This window comes from Pygocentrus nattereri, chromosome 28 (genome assembly GCF_015220715.1).
Source record: "Pygocentrus nattereri isolate fPygNat1 chromosome 28, fPygNat1.pri, whole genome shotgun sequence".
NCBI classification, from domain to species: Eukaryota; Metazoa; Chordata; class Actinopteri; order Characiformes; family Serrasalmidae; genus Pygocentrus; species Pygocentrus nattereri.
In genome coordinates, this window is record NC_051238.1 from 22,871,622 (window position 1) to 22,895,849 (window position 24,228).

The 24,228-nt window shown below is 39.4% G+C and overlaps 1 protein-coding gene across 2 annotated transcripts in view; it reads left to right on the plus strand.

Annotated features, from left to right (window-relative positions):
* Window positions 1-8,792, plus strand: part of efna5b (ephrin-A5b) — a 124,437-nt gene extending 115,645 nt beyond the window's left edge. The window contains exons 3-5 of one of the 2 annotated variants that reach the window (XM_017702744.2): window positions 1,311-1,376; window positions 1,655-1,735; window positions 5,400-8,792. In XM_017702744.2, the coding sequence (XP_017558233.1) occupies window positions 1,311-1,376; window positions 1,655-1,735; window positions 5,400-5,524 (272 nt within the window). In that variant the 3' untranslated portion in view covers window positions 5,525-8,792. The remainder of the gene's footprint in view (window positions 1-1,310; window positions 1,377-1,654; window positions 1,736-5,399) is intronic. The other variant, XM_017702745.2, reaches the window with a different exon arrangement.
* The last annotated feature ends 15,436 nt before the right edge of the window (window positions 8,793-24,228 follow it).

The window sequence follows — 24,228 nt, forward strand, 5'->3', positions numbered from 1 at the left end:
CACTGTGTACACGCCCTTTAGATTCCACAGGAAAGGGGCAATTTCCTGAGAGAGACCACAAACTACGCCTGTGCGAACGAGCGACTGCTTGTGGGATAGTGTGGTCTTGTGGTGTAAGACTGAGAGGAGGAACGGATATCCAGTTCACACTCTCATTTTCAGGTGCTGTGTGAGGCTGCTGCTATGATTTGGAACAAAGTATGGACCGCAAAAAAACCACCTTCATTCTGTCACTTCAGACGGCTGACCTATTTGCTGTTTTCTGATTGTTTAAAAGTCACTGAATAGTTTATTCTTGAATTACATTTAGATTTTACATTGCATTTCGCATTTCCCTCCTGCTCTGAATTCAATCAAATGGAATTGAACTGCACTAGATTGAACTTGAACAGTTAAACTGTAATGACTGTTCATTGGAGTTCAACTGGAATTAATTTAATTGAACTGACCTTGTGCTCAATTTCAATGTGTTTTATTTTATTTTGGGTTGCAGTACAACGGGTTTAAGTGCTTCAATATTCCAAAAACACACAACTTTTCCCTCTGCCTGAAACACTGAGTTAGAGCTCCTGTGTCTTTAAGCCCCTCCTCCCGATGAGCCCAGTGTACTCTGATTGGTCAGCCCGCCAACTCTGTTCTGATTGGTGACCCGCCAGAGCGGTTTCTTCCCTACAAGTTCCACCCCTGTCTTACAGTCTGCAGACAGACTCTTCTCTCCTGAACAGCTGTAAACACTGGTGTGGCTATTTTTCCAGTGGCATTGGGTTCTGCTGCATCAATTTGAGCCAGAGTCTGATCCTGAAAGTCAGGTCAGTCAGTGTCTTGTTGATGTGGCTACAAGACTGAAGAAACTGGCAAAAAGCACTTTGTTATGAAATTGCATCATCTTTTAACAACGGATAAGGATTGAAATTCCAAAGAGGCTTTTCAGGCAGCCGAGAAAACTCTGAACTTTGTAATTTTGCAGACAAAAAGCTATTTAACACACTAAAGGAAATGGAAATGGAAAAACAGGTCCGCTTTAATTTAATTGGAATCGGATATAATATAACAAAATTCATTTTAATCAATCAGGATCAAACAAAAAACTGAACTGAATTAATCTGGATCAAAATGAATTGAACTGGAACAGTATGAACTGGATTGAACTGAATCAAATTGAACTGGAACTGATCTTTACTGAACTCAACTGAATCAGATTGAAGCAAACTGAACAGAGCTGAATTGAACTGACTCGAATGCAAATGAATTGAATCAAAGTCAGTTCAACTGAACTGAGCTCACTTGTCTGTTCTTTTTCTGTGTTGCAGCATCCATGGTTACAGAGACTGGAAGAAAAGGCTGTCTTAAGCTGAAAGTCTTTGTCAGACCAGCAAGTAAGTGCCATTAATGCCATTAACTGTATGATGTAGTGGGCATGCCTTTCTTCACTGAATGCATTTTTATGGCGAAAGCTCCTTGTTGATATTTCACACTTTATTGGTTGTATTATATGCAAAGTCACTCCTTTTTTAATCGTATGTATATGATGGCAGTGGTGTGCATCTCTCTGTTTGGCCATGAGCTTTTCTGTGATTTGTTGGTTGGAAGGGGCACCTCGGGGTCACTAACATGTTTGGCTTACATCTTTCTTTTGATTTCTTCTGTTTTATAGACAGCTGTGTGAAAATCATAGGCGTTCACGATCGAGTTTTTGACGTTAACGACAAAGTAGACAATTCATTAGTACCAAGAGGTTAGTATGGCTTGATTCTCCTTTTGTTTTAACTGCTGTACTTTGTGTCTCGGCTAGCACATTCTTCCATGTTTCTGTTCTGTTCCTGTGGTCTTTTTGCATCTGACGACCCTCTCCTTCTTAAATAAAGCATGCACCGCAATCTCAGCATCTCCTTTGTATCGCTTACGCTGCTGTGTGCTGTGTGGAACCACTTGGAATGTTTAGAATCTGTGTTACTAAGCAATCATTTTAACAGCGTGTTCATTCGTTCTCACATTGGGGCAGATAAATGACTAGGGTAGTACTCAGGCTATTGTTCCATAAACAGGTTCAAATAAGCATGGAATTTTATTTGAAGTTCATTTTATCTGTTATTGTACCAGAAATAAAGGGATACTCTAAGATGAAAACTTGAACCATGAATGCACTTACTTGTCTCCTACAATGATGCCGTAACCTCTGGAGCGAGATTTTCCAGTTTAAAGACCTACGAAAACCCCCTTCTGATGATGTTACTTGAAGGTGGGCGGAACATTTGAATACACTGATGCTTTGGGGGTGGATACTGTAGGGCCAACTGTTTAAAACGCATCATGCAGAAGGAAGCCAAGTAGCTAACATTACTGCTGATCAGCTCAAGTGGTTATGCCATGTGATGAGAGAACACTGATGGACCAAAACGAAAAGATACGAAATAGTGAAACCTGTAGAACCAATGAGGCTGAACCCTACAGTGTTATACTACAAAACGGAACATGACAAATGATATGAGCATATTAAAACACGCTGAATGCATTTTTAAGCAAAAGAAAACATAATTATGCTCAATAAACAGATGCATAAATATCTGCATGCTTAGATACAGGCATGTTTCTATGCAACAAATCGGTCTGCTTTGTATTCTCTCATGTTTTTTTTTTGGTTGTTTTACTTCTAACCTTCCCCTTTTTCTTGCTTTATATTTACTTTGTTTTCTAACCTGTCACCTTCTAATCATGCGCATGAATGTGCTCTGTTGACATTTAAACAAGGCCTGTCTTTCCTCAGTAGCTTCTGTCCTTATTTGCAGTCAGTGAAGCTGGATCAACAGTTAGCTCAGTGTGTGTCGTTAGCAAGAATCATGAAGAAATCGTAATGTTCTGGAGTTATTAGCACTGCACGTTGATTGATGACAGCTGTGCAACTTCCTAACTGAACAGAGTTTTCCGTGCCCGAACAGCAGACACGTCCCTCTTATTCCTAGCAGTCTGTGTATCAGCATGAGGGCATTGATTTATTAGTCCAGGTACCCATGGAGCGTCTGGAGGAGCTTGTTGCATGCCTGCCTGCCTGCCTGATACTCTCCCCAGCGAAGCAGCCAGAGCGCTTCTCCATCCGCCCGAGCATATTTATCTGTCTCTTCATGCTTCACACCTGTCGATTCCTCCTGCTGACATCCCTCATGGTGCATGGCTCTTCTAAGATGTTCTGCTTTCCAGAACCAGTATCACAAACTTTGATGATAATAATGGCAGTCTGTTTTTCGCCAGTCCCCCTGAGCTTCAGAACACGATGCAGAACGTATAATGAGCAACTTTAATAACAGGCGAAAAGTTCCGCCTCAACTGTTGCAAGTTTGCAAGTGATCACTGTTAAATTTAACCCAGTAAACCCTGGGCTTATTATTTAATAAGTTCGTCTTAGGCTGGCTTTTTACATGATGAAATTTTCACGCAACTTTCGTTGCTTGAAACATATTTGAAACCAAATTTCACTTACGTTGCATATGGTAAATCGTCCTGAGGCTCTCTTTGACACTCCGCCAGATGAACATGAAACAGCTGATCTAAACACTCAGAATGTGCCGTATGATGAGTTTAAACCAGGGGTATCTAATTCAAATTCAGTAAGGTCCAGTTAGAGAGAATTTCCTCAAGCAAAGGTCCGGAACATCGTGATGTCTAACGTGCATCATGATTCAGTGCTATATAGTGTTTACTGAAGTAGCCTAGTAGGTATATCAACCGCATATGCAGTCATTTCGACAACATTTATTGTCAGTTTTCTTTTTTAGAGCCTGCCATGTAAAATAACGTCCCTCTGACTCACTTTCTTCTCCGACACCTCGTCCCTCCACTGTGTGTGCATCACTCACTTCAGTCTCAGTGCTCATCGTAATGCACAGATCTGATTGTCTGGGTAACGTCACGTGTGATATTTACAACGCATGTGATTGATCTGTAAGTTTCCCAGATCACTAAAGCTACTGTAAAGGCTAGGAAAGCTACGGTGATGAAAATAGTAAAACCCCATCCGAATGAAATAATTCTCTATAGTTTATAGGTTGTAGGTCCAGGCCCGCATAAGACAGCGTCTGGGTCCAGACTCAGACCACGGTCTGCCTATTAGTGACCACATCCTTTCAACAGAGGATGGTCTCTTGGAATTATCTCGCTTACTTACTAGTAAAGTTGTCTCAGCTTCACCGCTGATGTCTTTTGCACATTAAGCTGCCTGTATCAGAATTTTATCCACACAGGCTTGTGTACACATTTTATCAGACTGGAAACGCAGTTACCCGCTCTGCGCACTGCAGCTGAACCGTTCAGTGTGAGATAGTTGCTAAGTTGTAAAAATGTTTATGAAGTACATCTTTAAAAAGTTGTTCAAAACAATTTTGTGATGCATTTTAGTAGCTTATAAATGAGATGTGTAGGAGTTATCCTCATGCATTCATTTCCTATGAATTTGTTTCCCATCGAAGTAGGAGCTTCTCGGCCATGCTAAGCAAATTAATTCATTTCTTTGTTAACATTAGGTTTGTTTATTAATTTGAGATAAATATTGATGGAAAGATGTGTAAGACTGACATAAACATGTCATGGCAGATTTCATTTCATATCCACTGAATTCAGTTTCCAATTCATATTGGGGGAAAAAATGAAGCGTAAATTTATGTTAAAAAATCAATGGGAATGATGCAGAAAAATGTCATATTAAAGTTTATTCTCTGTTGGAGTTGCATGAACTTTTCACATAGAAAATCAACTGAACACATTATTTGACAGTTCAAAATTCAGGCTGGGTGTTTATGATGACAGATGTCTTTCAGTAATATGTGTCATGTTTCTATTACTGGTAATTGTCATGACAGATGTTTGAGCTTTTCAGCTTATGTAACATGCTACGTGCACTCTAGTTAGCTGGGCATCAACTTTATCAAATATGTCATGTTACCAGTAATTGTAACAGTGACACTTTCCTCCCGGACATAATCTGTCCTGACAACTTATGACCTCTTTCATGACATGTGTATGGCACATTTATGTTGCTGGGTTCAGGTAAAGTGTAAGTGTAGGCAAATGAACACATCACAGAACATTTTTAGCTAATCTTACAAATTAATAGAATAGTAGAATATGCTGAATGGAAAAATTGCCTTGTGTGCAGAAATTATGCTTCACACAACTTGCATCCCATGAAAGCCAGCCTAAGACTTAACATGCTCTCTCAAACTAATCTGAGCAGTTATGAGACTGAGGAACTGAAGTGTGGACCTTACATAAAGCCCATTGCAGTGTAATGGGCTTTATTGTGCCAATAAAACGAACAACAAATAGCATTTAAAAAGATGTAATCTGGAAGATTTCAGCATAGCAGGATATCGTGGGCTAACACCCTCTTTCCTTCTTTCCATCTTTAGATGACACCAGTCACGAGTCACCCGCACCTCGGAGCGATGCGACCAATTCAGGGCACGGGCCACCTCTGCTTGGCCCCCTAGTGGCTCTTCTGCTCCTATGCGCCTCTACACTGCTCACCTTATAGCCCCCCCATCTCCTTTCTCCCAGATGAGCCCCTACAGCCCCCGCTGCCCCATTCCCAAGAGGCCAGAAGCCTTACACAGGCCAGGGCGACGGGAGGGCTCCCAGACTCTCCAGGAGCACTACTTTGGTCCTCTTTTTTGTTTTTCCTAATATTTAAGTGGTCTTTCTCAGTCAGTGATTAAGGAGAAAAAATTGATTAGTAGTGCAAAGGAGAAAAGCTTTTAGCTAATCAGCTGAGATGCCCTAATCGTGATGCAACATCCGGTCACTGGGGATCAGAGCTCAGGGGGCGGAGCGGCTCCACATTTAGAAAAAGTGTGGTTTTAAGTTAACGCTAAACGAACAGATGTAAATGTCTATGTTGAGGATACGCCCCAGTACAAATCTCCTAGCTCTGTTGTTAGAGGACTAGTTGCCTGTTTTTTCCTATCGGCCTTCACTTAACAGTTCGCAGAAGTTCACCAGATTGTCAAGCTCTAGATTTGGCTAAAACTATGTCTAAGTGGATGGCAGAAAGTCTGGACACTGCACTCAAGAAAAGAGATAAAAAGCCGGCCTGATCATGTGGGCCGGTCGATCCTGGTGTCTGTATGTGTGTGCGTGTGCGTGTGTTCGCTAACTGACGTACTTTATTCGATGGAAAGTGAGGAGGAAGATAAGACACATATTTATTCTCTGCGATTGAGGACTTGTCTTAGTAGACCACACCACTAAAACAACAGTGCTTTTGTATTTTGTAGGATAAACTTAACTGCAGCATAAATACCTATATTTTTCCTATGACCTTTTATCTATTGATATGAAACATCGACGTTAACAAATCATCAAAACTCTGTCATCATGACTGTCCACCTCTGTATATACAGTACCACAAGGGGCTGCACATGGCGTACACTGTCCCCCTCCCAAACCCGCCCCCGCCATCCAATAATTTCCTGGACGGGGAAAAAAACGCTGGCTTTGCAAGCAAGATGAATATCTACAACATCCAGTATTCCAAACCGTTCGCCTGTTGTTTTCATCGATTGTACATTGAAATAGCCGCTAACTAGTGTCTCATATTCTTCTACAATGTTAACAAGGATACTAAGTTAAGCTTAGGTGCCCTGTGATCCCACTCTTTGCCTTCTGCATGGCAGCCTTTGCTATGAATTTGTTGCTTTGTCAGTTAGAAGGAGTAGGCCCAGTTACACCTCCTACTGTTTCCAGTCTAAGTGACTCTTTAATGAGGTTCAAAACGGCAGGCATGCGGAGCCCATGTTGTGGTGGGGGAGATATTTGTGGTATTAAAAATAGGTGGTCAAAGGCATGGGCAGTGCCGAGGCAGGCTCAGATTTCACCGGGACGACTTCTTTTTTTTTTTTTTTTTGACCTTGCAGCCAGAGTGCTCTCCATGGGGCAAGTACACAGGGAACTGAGCCGTGCTGGGGAGGGCTTGAGGGAAGTGGGTACTTGGCCCTCATAAGAATAAACAATATTGGGGAATTCTCAAACAGTCTGAAATTGTATAATTGTTTCTGCCTTTCTAATTCTCAGTGGGCCTGTTTTTCTTTTCCCTCCGCCGTCTCTGATACTGGAGAGGAGGTGCTCCGTTTGTTGTTTTTTTTTGGTTTGTTTGTTTGTTTTTAATGGTAACAAAGCTATTTCAGGAGAATAGCAGCTTGGGTTAAAAGTCATTCAGAAGAGGGAAAATGCCACCATATGTGCTTAGTTTCATGGTTTACATCGAAAAACTATGGAAACCTTTGGAACTCAGTTTCAATAGTATTTGTATTGCTACCATTTATACTCTGATTATAACTCTTATCATTGTTACCATACTTTGTACACGCTTTGAACTGGGAAACAAGGCTCAATTCGTTTAAATGGATACCGTGTATCCTGAAGTAGTCGACCAGTAATAACATGTAGTGTTAGATTAGTACTTGTTTTTGCACCTTTCTGGAGGTCAAAAAGGAGACGTCATTAAACAACAAGAAAACGGCAACGACAACTATTATTATTATTATTATTATTATTATTATTACTATTATTATTGATATCATGCAAGCTGTTGTATATAGTGTTTGATATGGAGGTATTAATTTGATTATGTCTTTTCTTAAAAAAACAAAAGCCAAAAACAACAAAAAAAAAAAACCCAGAATCTCTGATGAATTGGAGAGAGCATACACACGATCTTCACCACCATCTTCAAAGGCCACTGCAACCAGAACGTGACCACCTTTGGACATCACTTCAATATGTTCCTCTTCAACTCTCCTCCCACCATCATCCATTGCTTTGAGGATCCGATCGGTGAGCAGAGGCGGATTTTCTGAGACGGCGTGCGTCATTGGCTTCAGTGTGTTTTGAGGGGTTTTTGTCGTCTGGAAGCTTCTTTTATTTTGTTTTGTTTTGTTTAGCAGCATGTTGGCAAACCAGAAGTCGCTCCATGAACTATTGGCTTTTCTCATGAAGGAACTTGCCAGTTTCGTTATGTGGCATGCGCATGGACTTGACAGTGAAAAACGTGATGAGATGTTGTTTTCTCTTGCTTTTCCTTTTTTATTTTATTACGTCATGGAACGTCAGAGCCTTACTGCACACCACCATGACTGTGTTCAAGTTCCATGCAGGTGGGAACGCTGCACAGAAGAGCTGAGTAGACCCAACCATGCTGCCCGACATTGGAGGACAACTGTATATAGCACTGTTCTGGAGTGACAGCCAGGATTCAGAAGGTTCTGTTTGTGATGTCGGTGTTTTCTCTCAGTGAGGAGAATCTGTCCTCCATGAAGTCATGTTATTACACTATGTTTTGTCAGAGATGTGACTTTTTGTTTTCTTTATGAGGTGCAGCCACTCTTCGTTGGCAATGAGGTGGCCTTCCCCTGCCTTACTTCTTAAGTCCTTCAAAATGCCAAGATCAGTCTCTGTACCGTTCACTCACTTCACTTGTTTTTCTTTCTTCAGTCCTTGTTATCAAACCCTTAGCTGCTCTGTCTCTCAGATATGGGGATAACTCATTTGTACGTATACTGTACCAGCCCCTGTGTGCTCCTGTGCTTGGTATCATTTCTGTTTTTTGCCGTTACCATTTTTATCCTTTGCATCTCTGGGTGCTGTATTTGATCTGCTTTCCCCCCCTGTACAAACAGAAACAACATTTTGGAGGGAAAAAAAAAAAAAAAATAATAAAACAGAAAAAAAAACAAAAGGTCTGTATTTGTATATACACGTGTCTGAGCAACTATGAATAATAATGATTAAAGAAAAAAATACACAGATTTGTTGGTCTGTTGCTTGCTTGTTTGTTTCTTTATAGTACAAACAGACATAACCTACACAGTTTATATACTTAGTAAAGAGCCACGCAGTAAAACCCAGAGACCTCCCTGTATTTGTTTAGTTTTCAGTCAAAACGTTTTCACTCAAAAATGTTTTTCAGTGTCAACAAAAAAGAAGTAAACCTAGGTTTAACAGAAAACGGCACAGAAGCCTCAACAGCTAAATATACTGCATCAGTTATTACTTATTAGTGTGTCCACCCTTCGTCCTTACAGCTGCCATTTGTTCAAAGAGACCTGTTTTCAGGTTTTCTAAGAAATCTGCAGGGATATTTGTCCACACCCATAAAGTTCAGGCTTAGAAGCTGCTTTGCTTCTCATAATCCAAGCAGTCACAATTTCACATTTAGACTCCGTAACGGCTTGTTAGCAACTACGCATCCTTTCACACTCAGTGCTCTCACAGTGGAGGGATGGACAGAAACACCAGTGGATTTTTTTCCAGATCGGAAGCAAAAGTGAGCTTGATTTTCTCTCTCATGAAAGCTTTAAGCACAGTTTTCTTGGTCTACCAGGTCTGATTGGTCCCAGCACGATTCTTAGATTGCTAAGTCACTTTTTTGAAGTCCCGTTTTGAAAACACAGTTATTTTTCTTTGACTTCCCCTTTTCTTCTAAAGTTAGATACAAGACAATTACAAATATTGTTTCATGCTGTCATTTCATTTCAGTTTCAAAATCCCTTAATATTTCATGATTAACACCACTGACACAATCTTTTTGTGACCCATTAAGCTATTAAATTGACCAGTTTTTTAGAAGTATATATTCAATTCAAATCATTGTCACTAACACAATATACAGCCTCGTCAAAAATGACGCGAGGGCATAAGTGGTTACGTTTATTACCTTCTCGCAAAAATAAAATGGTATTTACATACTTAAACTTATATCAACAAAAACTTAACATAGCACCAAAACGTTTTACATCAAAATAATACTTAACATAACTCTTTATTTGGACGGTCCACTGTAGATGCTTTGTAAATGCTCAGTTCTCTTTATAAGTAACATTCAACTACATATCTATTAAATGCAATTGAACTACAAGAGTTTATTAAATCTATCCCTAGCCCTAAACCTAATCTTAACCCTAACCTCAAGGCTACTCTCATATCTACTCCTAACCTTGACCCTAACCACAATGTTGTTGATCAGCAGCTGAACATCACCAGAGAGTTTGTTAATGATTTCATCATCTGTAGAGCATCTATGGGGGACCATCTAAATAAAGTGTGACTAATACTTCAGCGTCTGTGAAGTCATTGCTGGGACTTGTTGTTTCTCATGCAGAACATGACTGAAAATAAGGCGAGTAAAAACAAAATAATCATCAGCGAAGATTACAGACAGAATCTGTGGTTTAAGGTCATTCTGCCATTCTTTTATGTCGAGGAGCCTCAATAACTAGATGTTCAGTATTTAGTGTGCACACAGCTTCCATTCTTTTCAGGAGACTTGCTTTCAGTGTTTTTACAGGGATGTTTTCCACCTCCAAAGTTCAGTCTTAGAAGTTGGTTGCATGTTCTGTTTCTCATGATTCAGTCCCAGACATGATGTAAAACTCTGGACTCTGGACTCAAAAACAACAACAACAACGAAATAAAATACAATGTAGGTCAATGAATATAGAAATATTATATGAGGGTAAAGCGAGCAGAGTATGGACAGAAATAAGACTATGAAAATCTAGGTAACCAACTCCAGTTTAAACTTGTTTTAGAAACTTCTTATTTTTAGAAACTTCTTATCTAACTTTTAATGATAAAGTGGATTATTGTATATCTATTCTCCTCCTGAAAAATGAGCAATGGCCTTGTGCTTAATGGGCGTTTTGACTGGAAATGAACGAAGGGTGGTGTCTTTAGTGCAGTACTCTTATATCCATATATATAGTTGATGAGTGGTCAGTTTTTAGATGTGATGAGCTTATGTTATTTAGTGTGCCATGTATGTTTAAGGGGCCTGGACAGTGCTGGTTCATAAATCCGCAGTAAAATCAGCAGGCCTCAATAAACTCACACTGAGTTTCCCAGTGTGAGCATTAATGGACTCTGTAGGAGTTAACAGTGCAGATTTTACCCATCATCTTCACTTTACTCCTGAGCGCTTCTACAACTCCCAGAACAGTGAGAACTCATACACACACCAGCTGTAACTGTTCATCACGCTGCTAGACTCATAAAACCGAGTCATTCTTCAGGACTGTGAGGTCTTCCAACAGCACCCATATTGCGGTGTCCTTTAAAACAATGACATTAGCGTTCATATCTGGGGCCCAAACTTCAACCACTGTTGAGTAATGCTCCTGGACCGCATTTTTTTTGAAGCTACAGGCGGAGTACTGCCATGAATCGGTTTAATATCTGCGATGACACCATTAGGTAGGTGAGGCGAGCTTTTCCAGTAGAGCATGATGCTCAGAGGCCATCAGGAGAGCGTGCACAACAGCTCATAAATTTCATTCTAATGATTTTGTCATTGCACTTAAACAATAACTATCAAAGAAGTTTTTTTTCTTGTTTTATTTAACCTGTGATTTATGCATTTTATACTTTAATGGCAAAAAATAGTTTAACTTGAGTCCATAATGATGCGGGGGATGAAATATTGACACAATTCATTTTCCTTTTCAGATTTAATTAGTTTATTTTATAATGCTATCCATCAACATTGTGGTAGGCTAGATTAAATGTGGAGTGCATGGCAGAAGGGGACCTCGGAGAGGGGAATGTGTTTCACAGTTGATTTCCTGAGAAATAGATGTTGCCTGAATTATTCATCAAGCTTTCATGACTTTAATCATATTCTTAATTCAATTATTAAAGACATTTCTCCCATGGCTATATTTTACTCCGTGCTTTGTCTGTCCTTTGAAATTTCGCTGTTAGGAAGGTGATCAGCTGAGCGAGTCGCGGCGATGTGAATGAATCAAAGTGGCGTAAATCACTTTTTGCTTGCCGTTTTCAGCGACCTTGTTCAAAGGTTTTAGAGGATTGTGTAAAAGTTGGCACAGTAGAAAAAGTAAATAAAAAAGACAGAAACATTTGGCAAGTCTTTCTTGACCTGCACTCAACTGAAAACAGTGCAAGACATTTAGGTTTCTTCACTACTGCTTTATATATATACACACACACACACACACACACACACACACTCACTGGTCACTTTATTAGGTACACCTCCACCTGTTCAACTGCTTGTTAACACAAATAGCTAATCAGCCAATCACACGGCTGCAACTCAGTGCATTTAGGCATGTAGAGGTGGTCAAGACAACTTGCTGAAGTGCAGACCGAGCATCAGAACGGGGAAGAAAGGGGATTTAAGGGACTTTGAACGTGGCGTGGTTGTTGGTGCCAGACGGGCTGGTCTGAGTATTTCAGAAACTGCTGATCTACTGGGATTTTCACGCACAACCATCTCTAGGGTTCACAGAGAACGGTCCGAAAAAGAGGAAATATCCAGTGAGCGGTCAGTTGTGTGGACGAAAATGCCTTGTTGATGTGAGAGGTCAGAGGAGAATGGGCAGACTGGTTCCAGATGATAGAAAGGCAACAGCAACTCAAATAACCAATCAGAATCTCTGAGGAACGTTTCCAACACCTTGTTGAAAGTGTGTCACGAAGAATTAAGGCAGTTCTGAAGGCGAAAGGGGGTCCAACCTTTTACATGAAGGTGTACCTAATAAAGTGGCCTGTGTGTGTGTGTGTGCGCGTGTGTGTGTGTGTGTGTTTATATATATATATATATATATATATATATATATATATAGCTTATTCTAGATTTGATGCCTGCAACATGTTCTAAAAAAGCATCACTTCAGGTCTTTAATTTTGCAGTTGTTTGGGAACTGAGGAGACCGAATATTGTAGTTGTGAAAGTGGATTTTTTCACTTTAACTGCTCAGTCTGGGATCTCAATTGTTGTATATTGTGCTTCATAACATGCAACACCATTTCAATGGGAAAGAGGTCAGCGAGGTCAGTGCACCAATGCACCCCCATACCATGATACCCGCTGGTTTTGAACTTCCATTTCCTCTTTGGCCCTGTGCACACAACATGCGTTACTTTCTAAACCAAATCGAAAGGTGGACTTGACAGACCACAGCACACATTTCCACTTTGCATCAGTCCATCTCAGATGAGCTTTAGCCCAGAGAAGTTAGCAGCGTTTCTGGATGCTACTGATATATGGCTTCTGATTTGCATAGTAGAGTCTTAATTTGCATTTGTAGATGCAGCGATGAACTGTGTTTACCGACAAGGGTTTTCCAAAGTATTCACAAGCCCATGTGCTTATATTCTTTACGGAGCCATGCTGGTTTTTATTGCAGTGCCATCTGATGGATTGACGGTCACTAGCCATTAATATTGTATTCTTGCATTCACTTTATGCACATAGATTTCTCTGGATTCTCTGAATCTTTTAATATAGATTAGAAATGGTGAAATCCCTACATTTCTTGCAGTTGTGCCTTGAAAAACGCTCATCACATTTAGAATTTTGAATTTTTAATGAATTCTGCTTTCATGCCTTATCATTCATAATAGCAACACCTGAGACCCACTCACCTGTTTAGCTGTGCAAAGTTCCAAAACAGGTGTTTTTGATTATTCCAAAAATCCCAGTCCCAGTCTTACCTCTGTCCCAGTTTGTCCTGTGTTCAGTCGAACACCTTTGAAGGAGTTTATAAAACAGTTTTTATTTGCAATTTATTTGCATGTCCCACTTTTTAAGAATAGGATATGTATGAAATCATCTAAAAAATGAATGAATCCAAGAAAACCTGGAAATCCTTTGAAAAGTGTAAAAACATACATAGACAAAGCAAAAATGTTGACAGAGAGATCAGTCAGGCAGTAGCAGGAATGCAGTGAAGCAGCATAGTAAACGTATCCCTGAGAACCTTCTGGCTCCATAGAGAACCGAGTACTCGCTTAAGCATATGAATTCTGACAAAGGCTTAAATTCCTGGCAGATGAAGCGAGTGGAGGTATGACAGGGGTTTTGCATAACATGAGAATCCTACCCGAAGGCCCATCACATCAAGTGGCCAGCACGATGAGGTAATCACATTCAAACTCACCATTGAGACGTGGCACATACCCATGGCCTGAGGTGGCCGTCTGTAATGCAGGGAGCTAAAAGGTACTACATGCTGCAGTATTTAATTACAGCATTGTGCAAAAGCCAGAGACCATGCTTTTATTTACTTAGTTTGGAGACAAAGATGTCATTATGTACAAGTCATTTGCTGTGATTCCATTCATTCAAACTTAAAACCAACCATTTGCAGATAAGCTACTCCCAAAGCTCTCATTGACACGTTCCCCTTCAGACTGAGTTTATCACTTAAGAAACTACTCAGTCACACCTTAATTACCTTCGTAGGTAGGTAAGGTGTGATTGGGATATATCTAGCAAGAAGAAGGGAAAAATGAGAAAAATGGGAGAGAAAATGGGACTCCTAACAATCATGCCAGACCTGGTAGAGCACAGAAACTCTCACCATCAGATAAACAGTACTTAAAGCTGTCGTCTTTGAGAGAGAGGAGAAAATCAAGCTCCACTCTTTCTTCAGATTAAAAAAATCCACAAGTGTTTTCTGTCCATCCTTCCAGTGTTAGAAGACAACTCAACACTGTTTTTTCCAAGGATGTGTAGAAACTCGACATCTATGATGTGGAGTAAGACTTTATGGACTGATGGGTCAAAATCTTACATTGAAATCGCAAGAAGCTGAAAATTCAACCAATTCGTAAGACAGAACTTTAGAGAAATATCCCTGCAGATTTCTTTGAAGCTGAAAGCAGGTCTCCTGAAAAGATTGGAAGTTATACTGAAGGAAAAGGGTGGACACACTAAATACACTGAACACATTTGTCTCTGGAAAGAATAATTAAAAAAAACCTGTACAACACTTCAAATTCTATTGAATTCTATTAAACACAATTGAAATACATGACTATGTAACTTGAATTTGGCACTACAATCGGAAAACTTTATGAAATTTTAAAGCAATTAAAAAGTGTGTAATACTGAAAAAACAACACTGAAGATCTGGTCTTTTTTTACACTTTCCCTAAGGTTTTCTGGTATCCATGCACAATCAGGCAGTAGCCTATGAAAGCCCCACCTACGTCATTATGTGGGTTATTACAGCAAATTATTCCTTCTAGTTTGGTCTCTAAAAGTATAAAATATACAGAATTATAGCTTGTATATGTACAAATATTGACTGATGAATGCATGAATGTACACTTCTCATAAACGTTGAGTGAATTTTGCAACTGCCCATTAGTTTCTATTGTAACTGTGTTTGCGTGCAGGGAAACATGTTGAAATGATTGGCCATGGTAATTGGCTGTGCAGTGCAGCTATGGCAGATAGAGATTAAATAGAAAACGCTAGTCTATTCCTTAAAAACAATGTTCTTGAATTTTTAACTGATTAGAAACCTCCTCAAATGTGAGATCAACAGAAACAAACAGGACTGTGCAAGGAGGCACATCGACTAATAATAAGACATAAAGCCTTTGTTCTGCCAATTATGAACCATAAACTGTGATTCTGACCTATCGTCATTATTCCAAATCCAAAGTTGACCTGCTATTATTCTCTGAAAGACAAACAGTGGCCTAGTAAGACCCTATTGGCTGCAAAAGCCACCAGCCATGGGGGTCAAGGACAAAAGCCAGCAGTGCAGACAGACAAGGAATATTAAATGAGCCAGCCGTGCAAGAATGTTGCTGCCTGTGCAGTTTTGGATTTCGCCCTTTAGGATGCAAGGGGCCCATACTGCAGTGTAGGGTTTAAACACTAATTCAAGATAAAAGCTCAACAAAGCACTGTAATGTGTGACTAAGCTGTCTAAACCTTCTAGCAGCATGGAACTGCATGCTAAATGTCTGAAAAGATTACCCCAGATTACATACCTTTCACAGCACTTATTAGCCCCACTTTTTCAAAGCACAAGTGGGCCTCAAAGTCTTTTATCCAGCATATCAGCACATCACGACATCAAACCGGCCTTACTCCAAACTTTCCAACTACGCCGCTGATGCTTTTGCTTTTGCTTTTGCCACAGATGAATAGATGCTGTATTAATCAAACATTTCGAAGACTGTCAAAGCTGCGTGCACCACTAAATGATTTATTCCTCAGTTGTATTGACTCCGCACACCTCGTCTCGTCTCCAGGCTATTTGGTTGATTCTGTTTGAAACATTGGCTTATGAAAAGGTACAAATATGTTCTTTTCACCTGGAAAATGTTATTCAAGCTGCACAATTGGATGTTAAAACCACTGTTGTACGTTTGAGAGTACATTTATATTGATGTACCTTTGCTAAAAAAACATGGCTATATTTTATACAAATACAGTGTACACACACACACACACACACACACACACACACACACACACACACACACACACACACATTGCTGTTGTCAGAACAAAATATTGTATCTCCAAAATGATAACTTTACAGGAGAAGGAAGAAACGCACTGTACTTTAATGTAAGTCTATGGAAACAGAATTTTTTCCTAGTCATTTTGGGCCGTTTCTTTTGGTTCATTCATCTTGAAATGTACACACAATGTAAAGGGCTGCAGATCCTTTCAAATGATGTCAAAAACTGAAAAATGCACTCTCTCTCTCTCTTCTCTCTCTCTCTCTCTCTCTCTCTCTCTCTCTCTCTCTCTCTACACACACACACACATATATATATATATATATATAAACATATTTGTGTTACTTATTTTATGGCCAAGACTCCATTGCAAATTCTTGTAATTAGATATATAATGCAATAAAAAAAATACAGCTTTAAAAGAATAAAATACAGTAATACAAAGTACAATAAGCAAGAACAGCGTTATAACCAACATATAGCATTAGTATAAAATACATATGCAGTGAAGAAAACAAGCCTGTTGTATTTTTTAAACGACTATTGATTTATTGTATAGAAGAACACAGGTTTGGGTTCTGACATCTCGCTGCACTCCAGCTGTTAAATCTGATCAATTCCATCAGCAGCACCTGATTTCACTTGATGAAGCACTGATTAGCTGAAGCAGGTGTCGGAAGGTAAGTATAAATACTGGACTTCCTTGAGGACAGATCTGGAAACAGATATGCTCACACAGCAAATCACGGTACTGATTATTTGTTTGTATTTATTTATTCGAATGTTAAATATTTACTCTGCAGACAAACAGCTTCACCTCTCTTTTAATCACGGACTTGAGATGTTTGCGCTGTGCTGTGCCTGCCTTTCCACATTCAGCACACTGAAGCAGTTATTGCAAGCAGTTATTTATTAAATGATTTATTCGTCGGTTGTTCTGATTGTCTGCTGTAGAAAGACCCAGCATGTCTACTTTTTTGTTGCCTTTGCCTCTGGAAGTACCAGTGGAGCCAATTTCCCCCCCAACACACGCTGTTAAAAATCTTCACGCAAGGCTTATAAAGTACGGCTATTTCTGATAAAACTGCATGCTGAGTCCTTTTATTGGGGTCCATTAAGACTAGAACGCAGCATACAGTAAAAGTTTGGGTGACGACAGAACGTTTCAGCTGAGTGTTTCAGCATATGCTGCTAAGTGGAAGGGGATGAATGAGCTGTGTGGGGCATAATGAGAACCAGTCAGCGCTAATCCACTGTAGATTACACACACATATGCAGTGGAGGGAAAAATACGAGGGCTTTTACATTATTTATTTATGTGTTTGTTTGTTTTGTTAAGTTTTGGTTTTCTTCATGTAAGACTTGAATGATTTACCGGTAGTGAAACACTGACAGAAGGATGGGAAAATGTTCAAATGTTTTTAGAGTTGTGGCATAAACGAAACAGTTGTATGAAAAAGTTTGGGCATCCCTGGTCAAATCACCTGTTTTTGTTGACTGCACTTTTTAGTGCACGATTGCTGTTTATTTGCTGTGTTTAATATATTGGCGAATATAAATATAAAATATAGCCTGTACAAAAAGGATTGCACATTGCCCATTAATGTTTGTTTTTTCCGATATGTTAAACTGCACTAAAATTTGCAGAAATGTGCCACATTTGTTAACTTACTTCACTTAGAAAAGCAATAAAATAGGTCATTTGACCAGGTGTGTTTAAACTTTGCATATGACTGTATGTGCTACAACATGCATGAGAAGAATTCAGTGATACAGAATCCATTTCAACAAAGTGTATTTTTAAGGTAAGAAAATCACCCAAAATACAAGACGATTTTATTTCATTATTCCTCAATGTAACATGATAACAAATGAAAATATACCAAAATTGTATCAAACATCAAAATTGTTTTTATTATTGTTAATATGGTAATATGATAATATAGTAATATGGCAACAATACTGTAACATTACTATTTTTATTAATAGTAATTTGTACATTTTTAAAGAAATTTTTACTTAATTATTTCATGTTTCTGAGCATATTAAGCACTATTCATCATATTGTACCATTTAAAAGACAACTTTTTTTTCTAGTCTAATCAGATTTCTGATAACTTCACCATGTAGTAACAGCTGGGGAACGTAATATTGACCTATATTGTTATTTATGACAATTATGTGTTACATTATTAATTGGATATTATTAGACATTTAATTATTAAAATAGGTAAATTCTTAAAAAGTACTAACAGTTATAAGTTCAGTCATTCAGTGAACATTCTCAGCCAACCTGATATTGTGTTTCTCTGAGAATGCAGAAGTGTGAAGAGACCTGGTCAAAAGACACGTTTTGTTGATTTTCTAAGTGTAAATAAGTTCAAACGTCGTCAGAGACCACACATTTTAAAGCACAGCTACTATTTACTTGCTGAATTTAATATATTGAGGAAAATAAAATGTGGCCTGTGCAAAAGTATATATATATATATATATATATATCAATTTTTTTTGCCAATATGTTAAATTCAGCAAACTGTGCTAAAACACTGTAAAAAATGGCATATGTATGTTTGCCCTGTAGAAGATGTGCTGTAATTTGACTGGTGGTGCATACAACTGTTTAGAATAAAGAAAACTGAGCCACGTTGAACTGACATTTACAGTGTTACTCTGTTAATATGACACTTTAAAAATGCAACACTGAAAGTCACCCTACTGAGTAACGTCCACCCTGAAGTCCATCTTTAGCTATCTTCAGCAGCGTTCACTGCTTACTCTGCTTCAGGTTAATTATAGCATCAATCTAAAAACCAAAAATGGCTTGTTAGAGTGATGCCATAGAAGAACCAAAGAAAATACCTTTTACTGGATTTTTCATGAATGACCCCTTTATTAGAATTTAGTTGTGTTCAGAACTTTCCACATATATCAATGAAAAGCTTTTAAAGACTTGTGCATCCCAGCTAAGATCCGTTCAGCAGCCTGTATTGTTAGGACTGTAGGCTGCAGGTCAGGAACCAGTGCTCCACACAGTCTGTACACACAGATCATATCAGGTGAACTATTGCAGGGGCTGCTTTTCTTTAATCATCCTCACTGTTTCCCTTTGCGTGCTCTCGAACTGAAAGTAATGGTTGACTGAAACGTAATCTTTTTGGTACACCGACTCTGTCAGCATCTCTAGCTTCACTACCTTGGGCCAAAAGGACTCACGTTAATGATTATCTTGGCCTGGTGTGCCACAGGGCCGGCATTAAGGCTCATAATGCACTCTGAAATGAGCAGAATGTGTAGAGTAGCCAGAAGAACATTCTGCCTCTGCCGAAAGGCCAGCTCAGTTCAGCAGATATGGAAAAAACAGGGGGAAAGAAATTAAAAACATTTGCCCGCTCTCCTGTTTTTGACCAAAGCCTCCATTAGATAATGAAAAGGCTATGACAGACCATCCAGTTCTGCTCGGCTCGCTTGAACTGCACTGAAAAGCCTTTCCTTTCCCTGCTATTTGTTCTCCTGTTGTCATGGTAGTAATGTGTGTTTGATTATAGTAGCCCATATTTCGATAGGGAAGCTGAATCTTAATGGCATGGAATGTTCTCTCTCTCTCTCTCTCTCTCTCTCTCTCTCTCTCTCCCTCTCTACCTCCAAATGCTCGACAGTCAAAAGACAAGCTCTTGAAAAAGGCTGGGGAACATTCTTCCTGTTTTGAAGCCCGCAATGTCTTTCATTTGTTTTTATTGTCCCACCATGTGAAACACTTAAGGTGCACTCAAGCGGGCTTGTCTCTGCTGAGTTCCTGAGTGGCTCGCTAATGAGTTCTGGAGTGTTTTTAAAAAGTGGCTCCTAATCTTGGCATGTACCTGTCTTGCTGTATACAGCAGAGCGAGGCTCTACATCCTCTAATCGGGGTCGCAGGGTGCAGGCTGAGCGCTCACTGGCCTGCGGTCTAGGAATATCTCGTTTTGTCTCTGGTCTCTATTTGGCCAAACTGGCTCAAATTCCTGTCTCTTCACTACAGTAGCAACACCTCATATCTCTGAAACAGTAACTTTACAGAAGAAGCAAAAATGGCTCTTCATTGTTACAAGATTTGCGAGATCAGTGCAAATTGGTTAAGCTATTCTTAGGTTATAGACATGTATAATAAAACTTTGGACCTGCTGGTCAGCCCTGGCCTTCTATTGGGAATATGAGCAAATAATTATCTGCACAATGACCAAACAAAATGTTAGTAAATAGTCACTTTCATGTATTACTGTAACGCCGGGGAGAAAGGAGGCGGACGCATGTGCTGAAATAAGAGACTTTTATTGTGGGCAAATCCAGGGTCATGGTCAAGACGGTCCAGGTTCAAATAGCCACCACAAACAGAATGCAAGTCAGACATGATAAACACAGAAACACCGAACCAACATACAAACATGACCAAACAGTACATCAAACAGTACAAAGACCAGCGAACACAAAGGGCAAACACAGGGCTTATAAAACACAGGGATAACGAGGGACAGGTGGAAAACAGGTGGCGACAATCAGGGGCGGAGTCCCAAAAAAAGATGGCCAGACTAGGATCAAAACAAAAAACACATGGACTAAACGAAAACAAACACACATTGACCAGACTGGGAGGGGCCAATCGTGACAATTGCAGACTGTAATTTTGCATTAAATTACAACACAATTTTCTTAAAAGAAGGTTTTCATTGTCTTTTGCTATAAAATCTGGGAGCTGTGCCGTGCTGTGGACATGATTCCTGGTTTTCTTTCTTTCTCTGATTTCTTTACCGATCACCATGACTGTAAAGAAATCTGATTCAGAAAGTTTCTCTGCAATAAACCATTTCACTCCAAAAATATGACTTCTGACTGACTGAATGGCTTTGTTTATATCTCAAGGACTGAATTCTGTGGAAATTTGGAAAAAATGCTGGAATTCCCTTTTTTTTCCATGATACACATTGTTAGGAGGGGCTTTAGATGTAGAAGAAATACCAGTGCTACATTATTATTAATACCACCTTTATTATGAACAGGCAGTCCTCCCGCTGAGCTCCACTGTCCATTGTAAGCCACTGTGGCCAGTTTATAACTGATCTTTTGTAGCTTGTCAGTACGAATGCTTTTACTCTGAGTGCCACAACAATCTCTCATCCTTTCTTCACACTCTTCAGCTGGCAACACTAACGGAGGAGGAGACCCTTCAAAAAGATGCTCAGTGAGGTGCACGAAAAGACCCTCGGGCAAGACGGAACAAGTAAGGACTTCATCGAGAAAGTGCCTCACTGCTGGAACACAAGAAAGACTGAATACAAATGATTCAAGACCAAGGAGCGGGCAAAAACAGCCGGTGCCACCATTCCTCCAAGGCTGCAGGAGAGAGGAACGGATGTTGTGGCAACACGGTCTTATCATCACTTCAATCTGGCAGACGAGTTGGCACTCGAAGACTGTGGAGTTTACAAGTACGTCCAATATTTGTTTAAAAAATACCAAAATTTGCCCGTCAGTTGGTGTACGCTGTGACACGACTAGCCATATTATTTACAAGATTTTCATATCAGATATGGGAGTTCAGTTTAGGTCTTGAAATCCGCAAACTGCACTGCAGTCAATCTATTCCTGAGCCAGGAAAGCAGAGTAATTCATTCAATCAGGTGGTGTAATGCTTGGTTGGATCACTCACCGCACAGGGGCCATATGGCCCTCGGAATGTCCTCCCCAGACTGGGCTTCCAGTCCTTGTTCTTGGCACATACAATGTGTATAAACTAATATTTTGATCATTATAAGCTGTACATCAAAACTATCATCGTTCTGCAGTGGTACGACTCCTCGAGCCAAGACTATAAACTTTGTGGACTTCATTCAGTTCCATTCTAATTGAATATAATGACTTTCTTCCTTTCTACTTTTCTGTCATTTTTTTCTATTCTTAACTTTTCCAATGGAATCAACACCAAAGTTTTAGACAGTTTCATTTGCTTGAAGATTTGTTTACTCGATTTCATTTACTTGATTTTTCATTTACTTGAAGATTTCATGAAAACACCAATTTGTTGCTATAGTGTTTGACGATCTGAAGCTACCAACCTTATCCAGTTGTGGTAAAGTGCTGGGACTACATGCGCCAAGACTGTACACTGATTTCACTTTCATTCAACGGAATATAAATCATTTTCCTGCAATATTATAATATTCAATATTCACTCTGTTCATCTAAACAAGTCCAAAGAAATCAGGAGCTAAATAATGTTTTATGCTGTGGAAGTCTCTTATAACTGATGATCTAAAGGCAATGATGGCAGTTCTGTTACCCCAACAGTACTTGGACCCCTGGTGATTAAGTAACATGTCCTGATCTTATGTGCTTATTCTTTTACCTGTGATTAAATTGTCTTCTCAGTTTTCATCACTGGTTGGATAAATACGGGGCAAATGAGGTAGCAAGAGGAGATTCTGGCTTTTTCTTTGCTCAGGCTCACATCTAAACCTCTCTGTCGAGACCTGAAGATCCTGAAACAATGAGAAGAGACCAAGCTGCTGCTGGTCACGTCATCATTACCACCTTCGATCGCTCATTTATTCAGTCTTTTTAAACACGCTCTGAAAAGGTGCCACAGCCGGTTCTTTAGAATGATGTAACAGAAAAACCCCTTTAGGTTTTCTAAACAATCTCGGGAGGGATCATTGTAAGGCCCCTGGGCCTAAGAGTGTTTGGGGGCCCTATGCACTCTAACAATTCACAATAATAAGAACATAAATAATGATAATAAAATTAAAGCACAACAAAAATGCCAGAGAAAGTAGCTTTATTAATCGGCTTGTGTTTGGTATGTGCGTTTTAAACAGTGCTGCAGAAAATGTAATTTAAATAAACAAATTGAACTTCATTTAATGAGCAGTAGCCTATTATTACCCGCACAGCTGTATTTCTGCACGTAATAGTTACAGTTGGAAGAAAAATCTTGTACCTCCAATTATTGTGGTGAAAAAATCTGCTGTGTTACAATTTCACAATGAACAGCCCAATAAAAAAAGAGCAAAATTAGAATCAAATCTTTTCAAATTAACTTACATTCAACGTTAAACAGGATTTTTTCTTCCTGTTCTTGTAAACTTACCATTACATACGTGACATTTTGCTCTGACAGTGATGGACGATGATGTGTATCTCACGCACACACACACATCTTCCAAGCCGCTTCTCCCTCAGGGTCACAGGGGGTGCTGGAGCCTATCCCAGCTGTCAGTGGGCGGAAGGCAGGGAAGGCAGGATACACCCTGGACAGGTCATGATGTGTATCTTATATTTCTAATTTAGAGATGATTATTGGAATATTACATGATCATTGAACATATTTTCAGGCAGTTTGTATTTGTTTTAATAATTTTACCAAATGAAATGAACTAATTTAGTTTATTTTAAGAAATAGGCTTGTAACATAATCTGCCAGTAAAGTAAAACAAGCACAATGAAACTTCAAACAAGTATAAGTTAAATAATCTTATAATATTCCTGCAGCCCTTTCAGAGTGAGAGCTATTTCATTTTAACATTTGATTTAAGATGATTCCACTCGCTGAGATGTCCGTTTTCACAGTAGGCCAACAAATATGTAGCCTTCTCCTTTCATTATTCTCAGACTAAGTTTTACAGCCGTTATAATCTGTACTATGATTACTGTTATATTACAGATATATAGTATTTGAATAACACACTGGGTGTAATAAAATATTAACAGGTGACACTAAGTGATTGCAGCATGCTGTTCCTTGAATAGAAAACATGCAGCTCCTCAGGAGAGAGAATGCTTTAGCATTCCCTTCGGACTCCCCCTTCATTCCGTCCCACTCACTTTTGACACTTAAATATCCACAAGCGCAGCAGGAGAGCCTCTCTCAGGTCGCCTCCAGAGTATTTCTCGCAGTATCAGTTACAAACATTTAAATTGCCCACT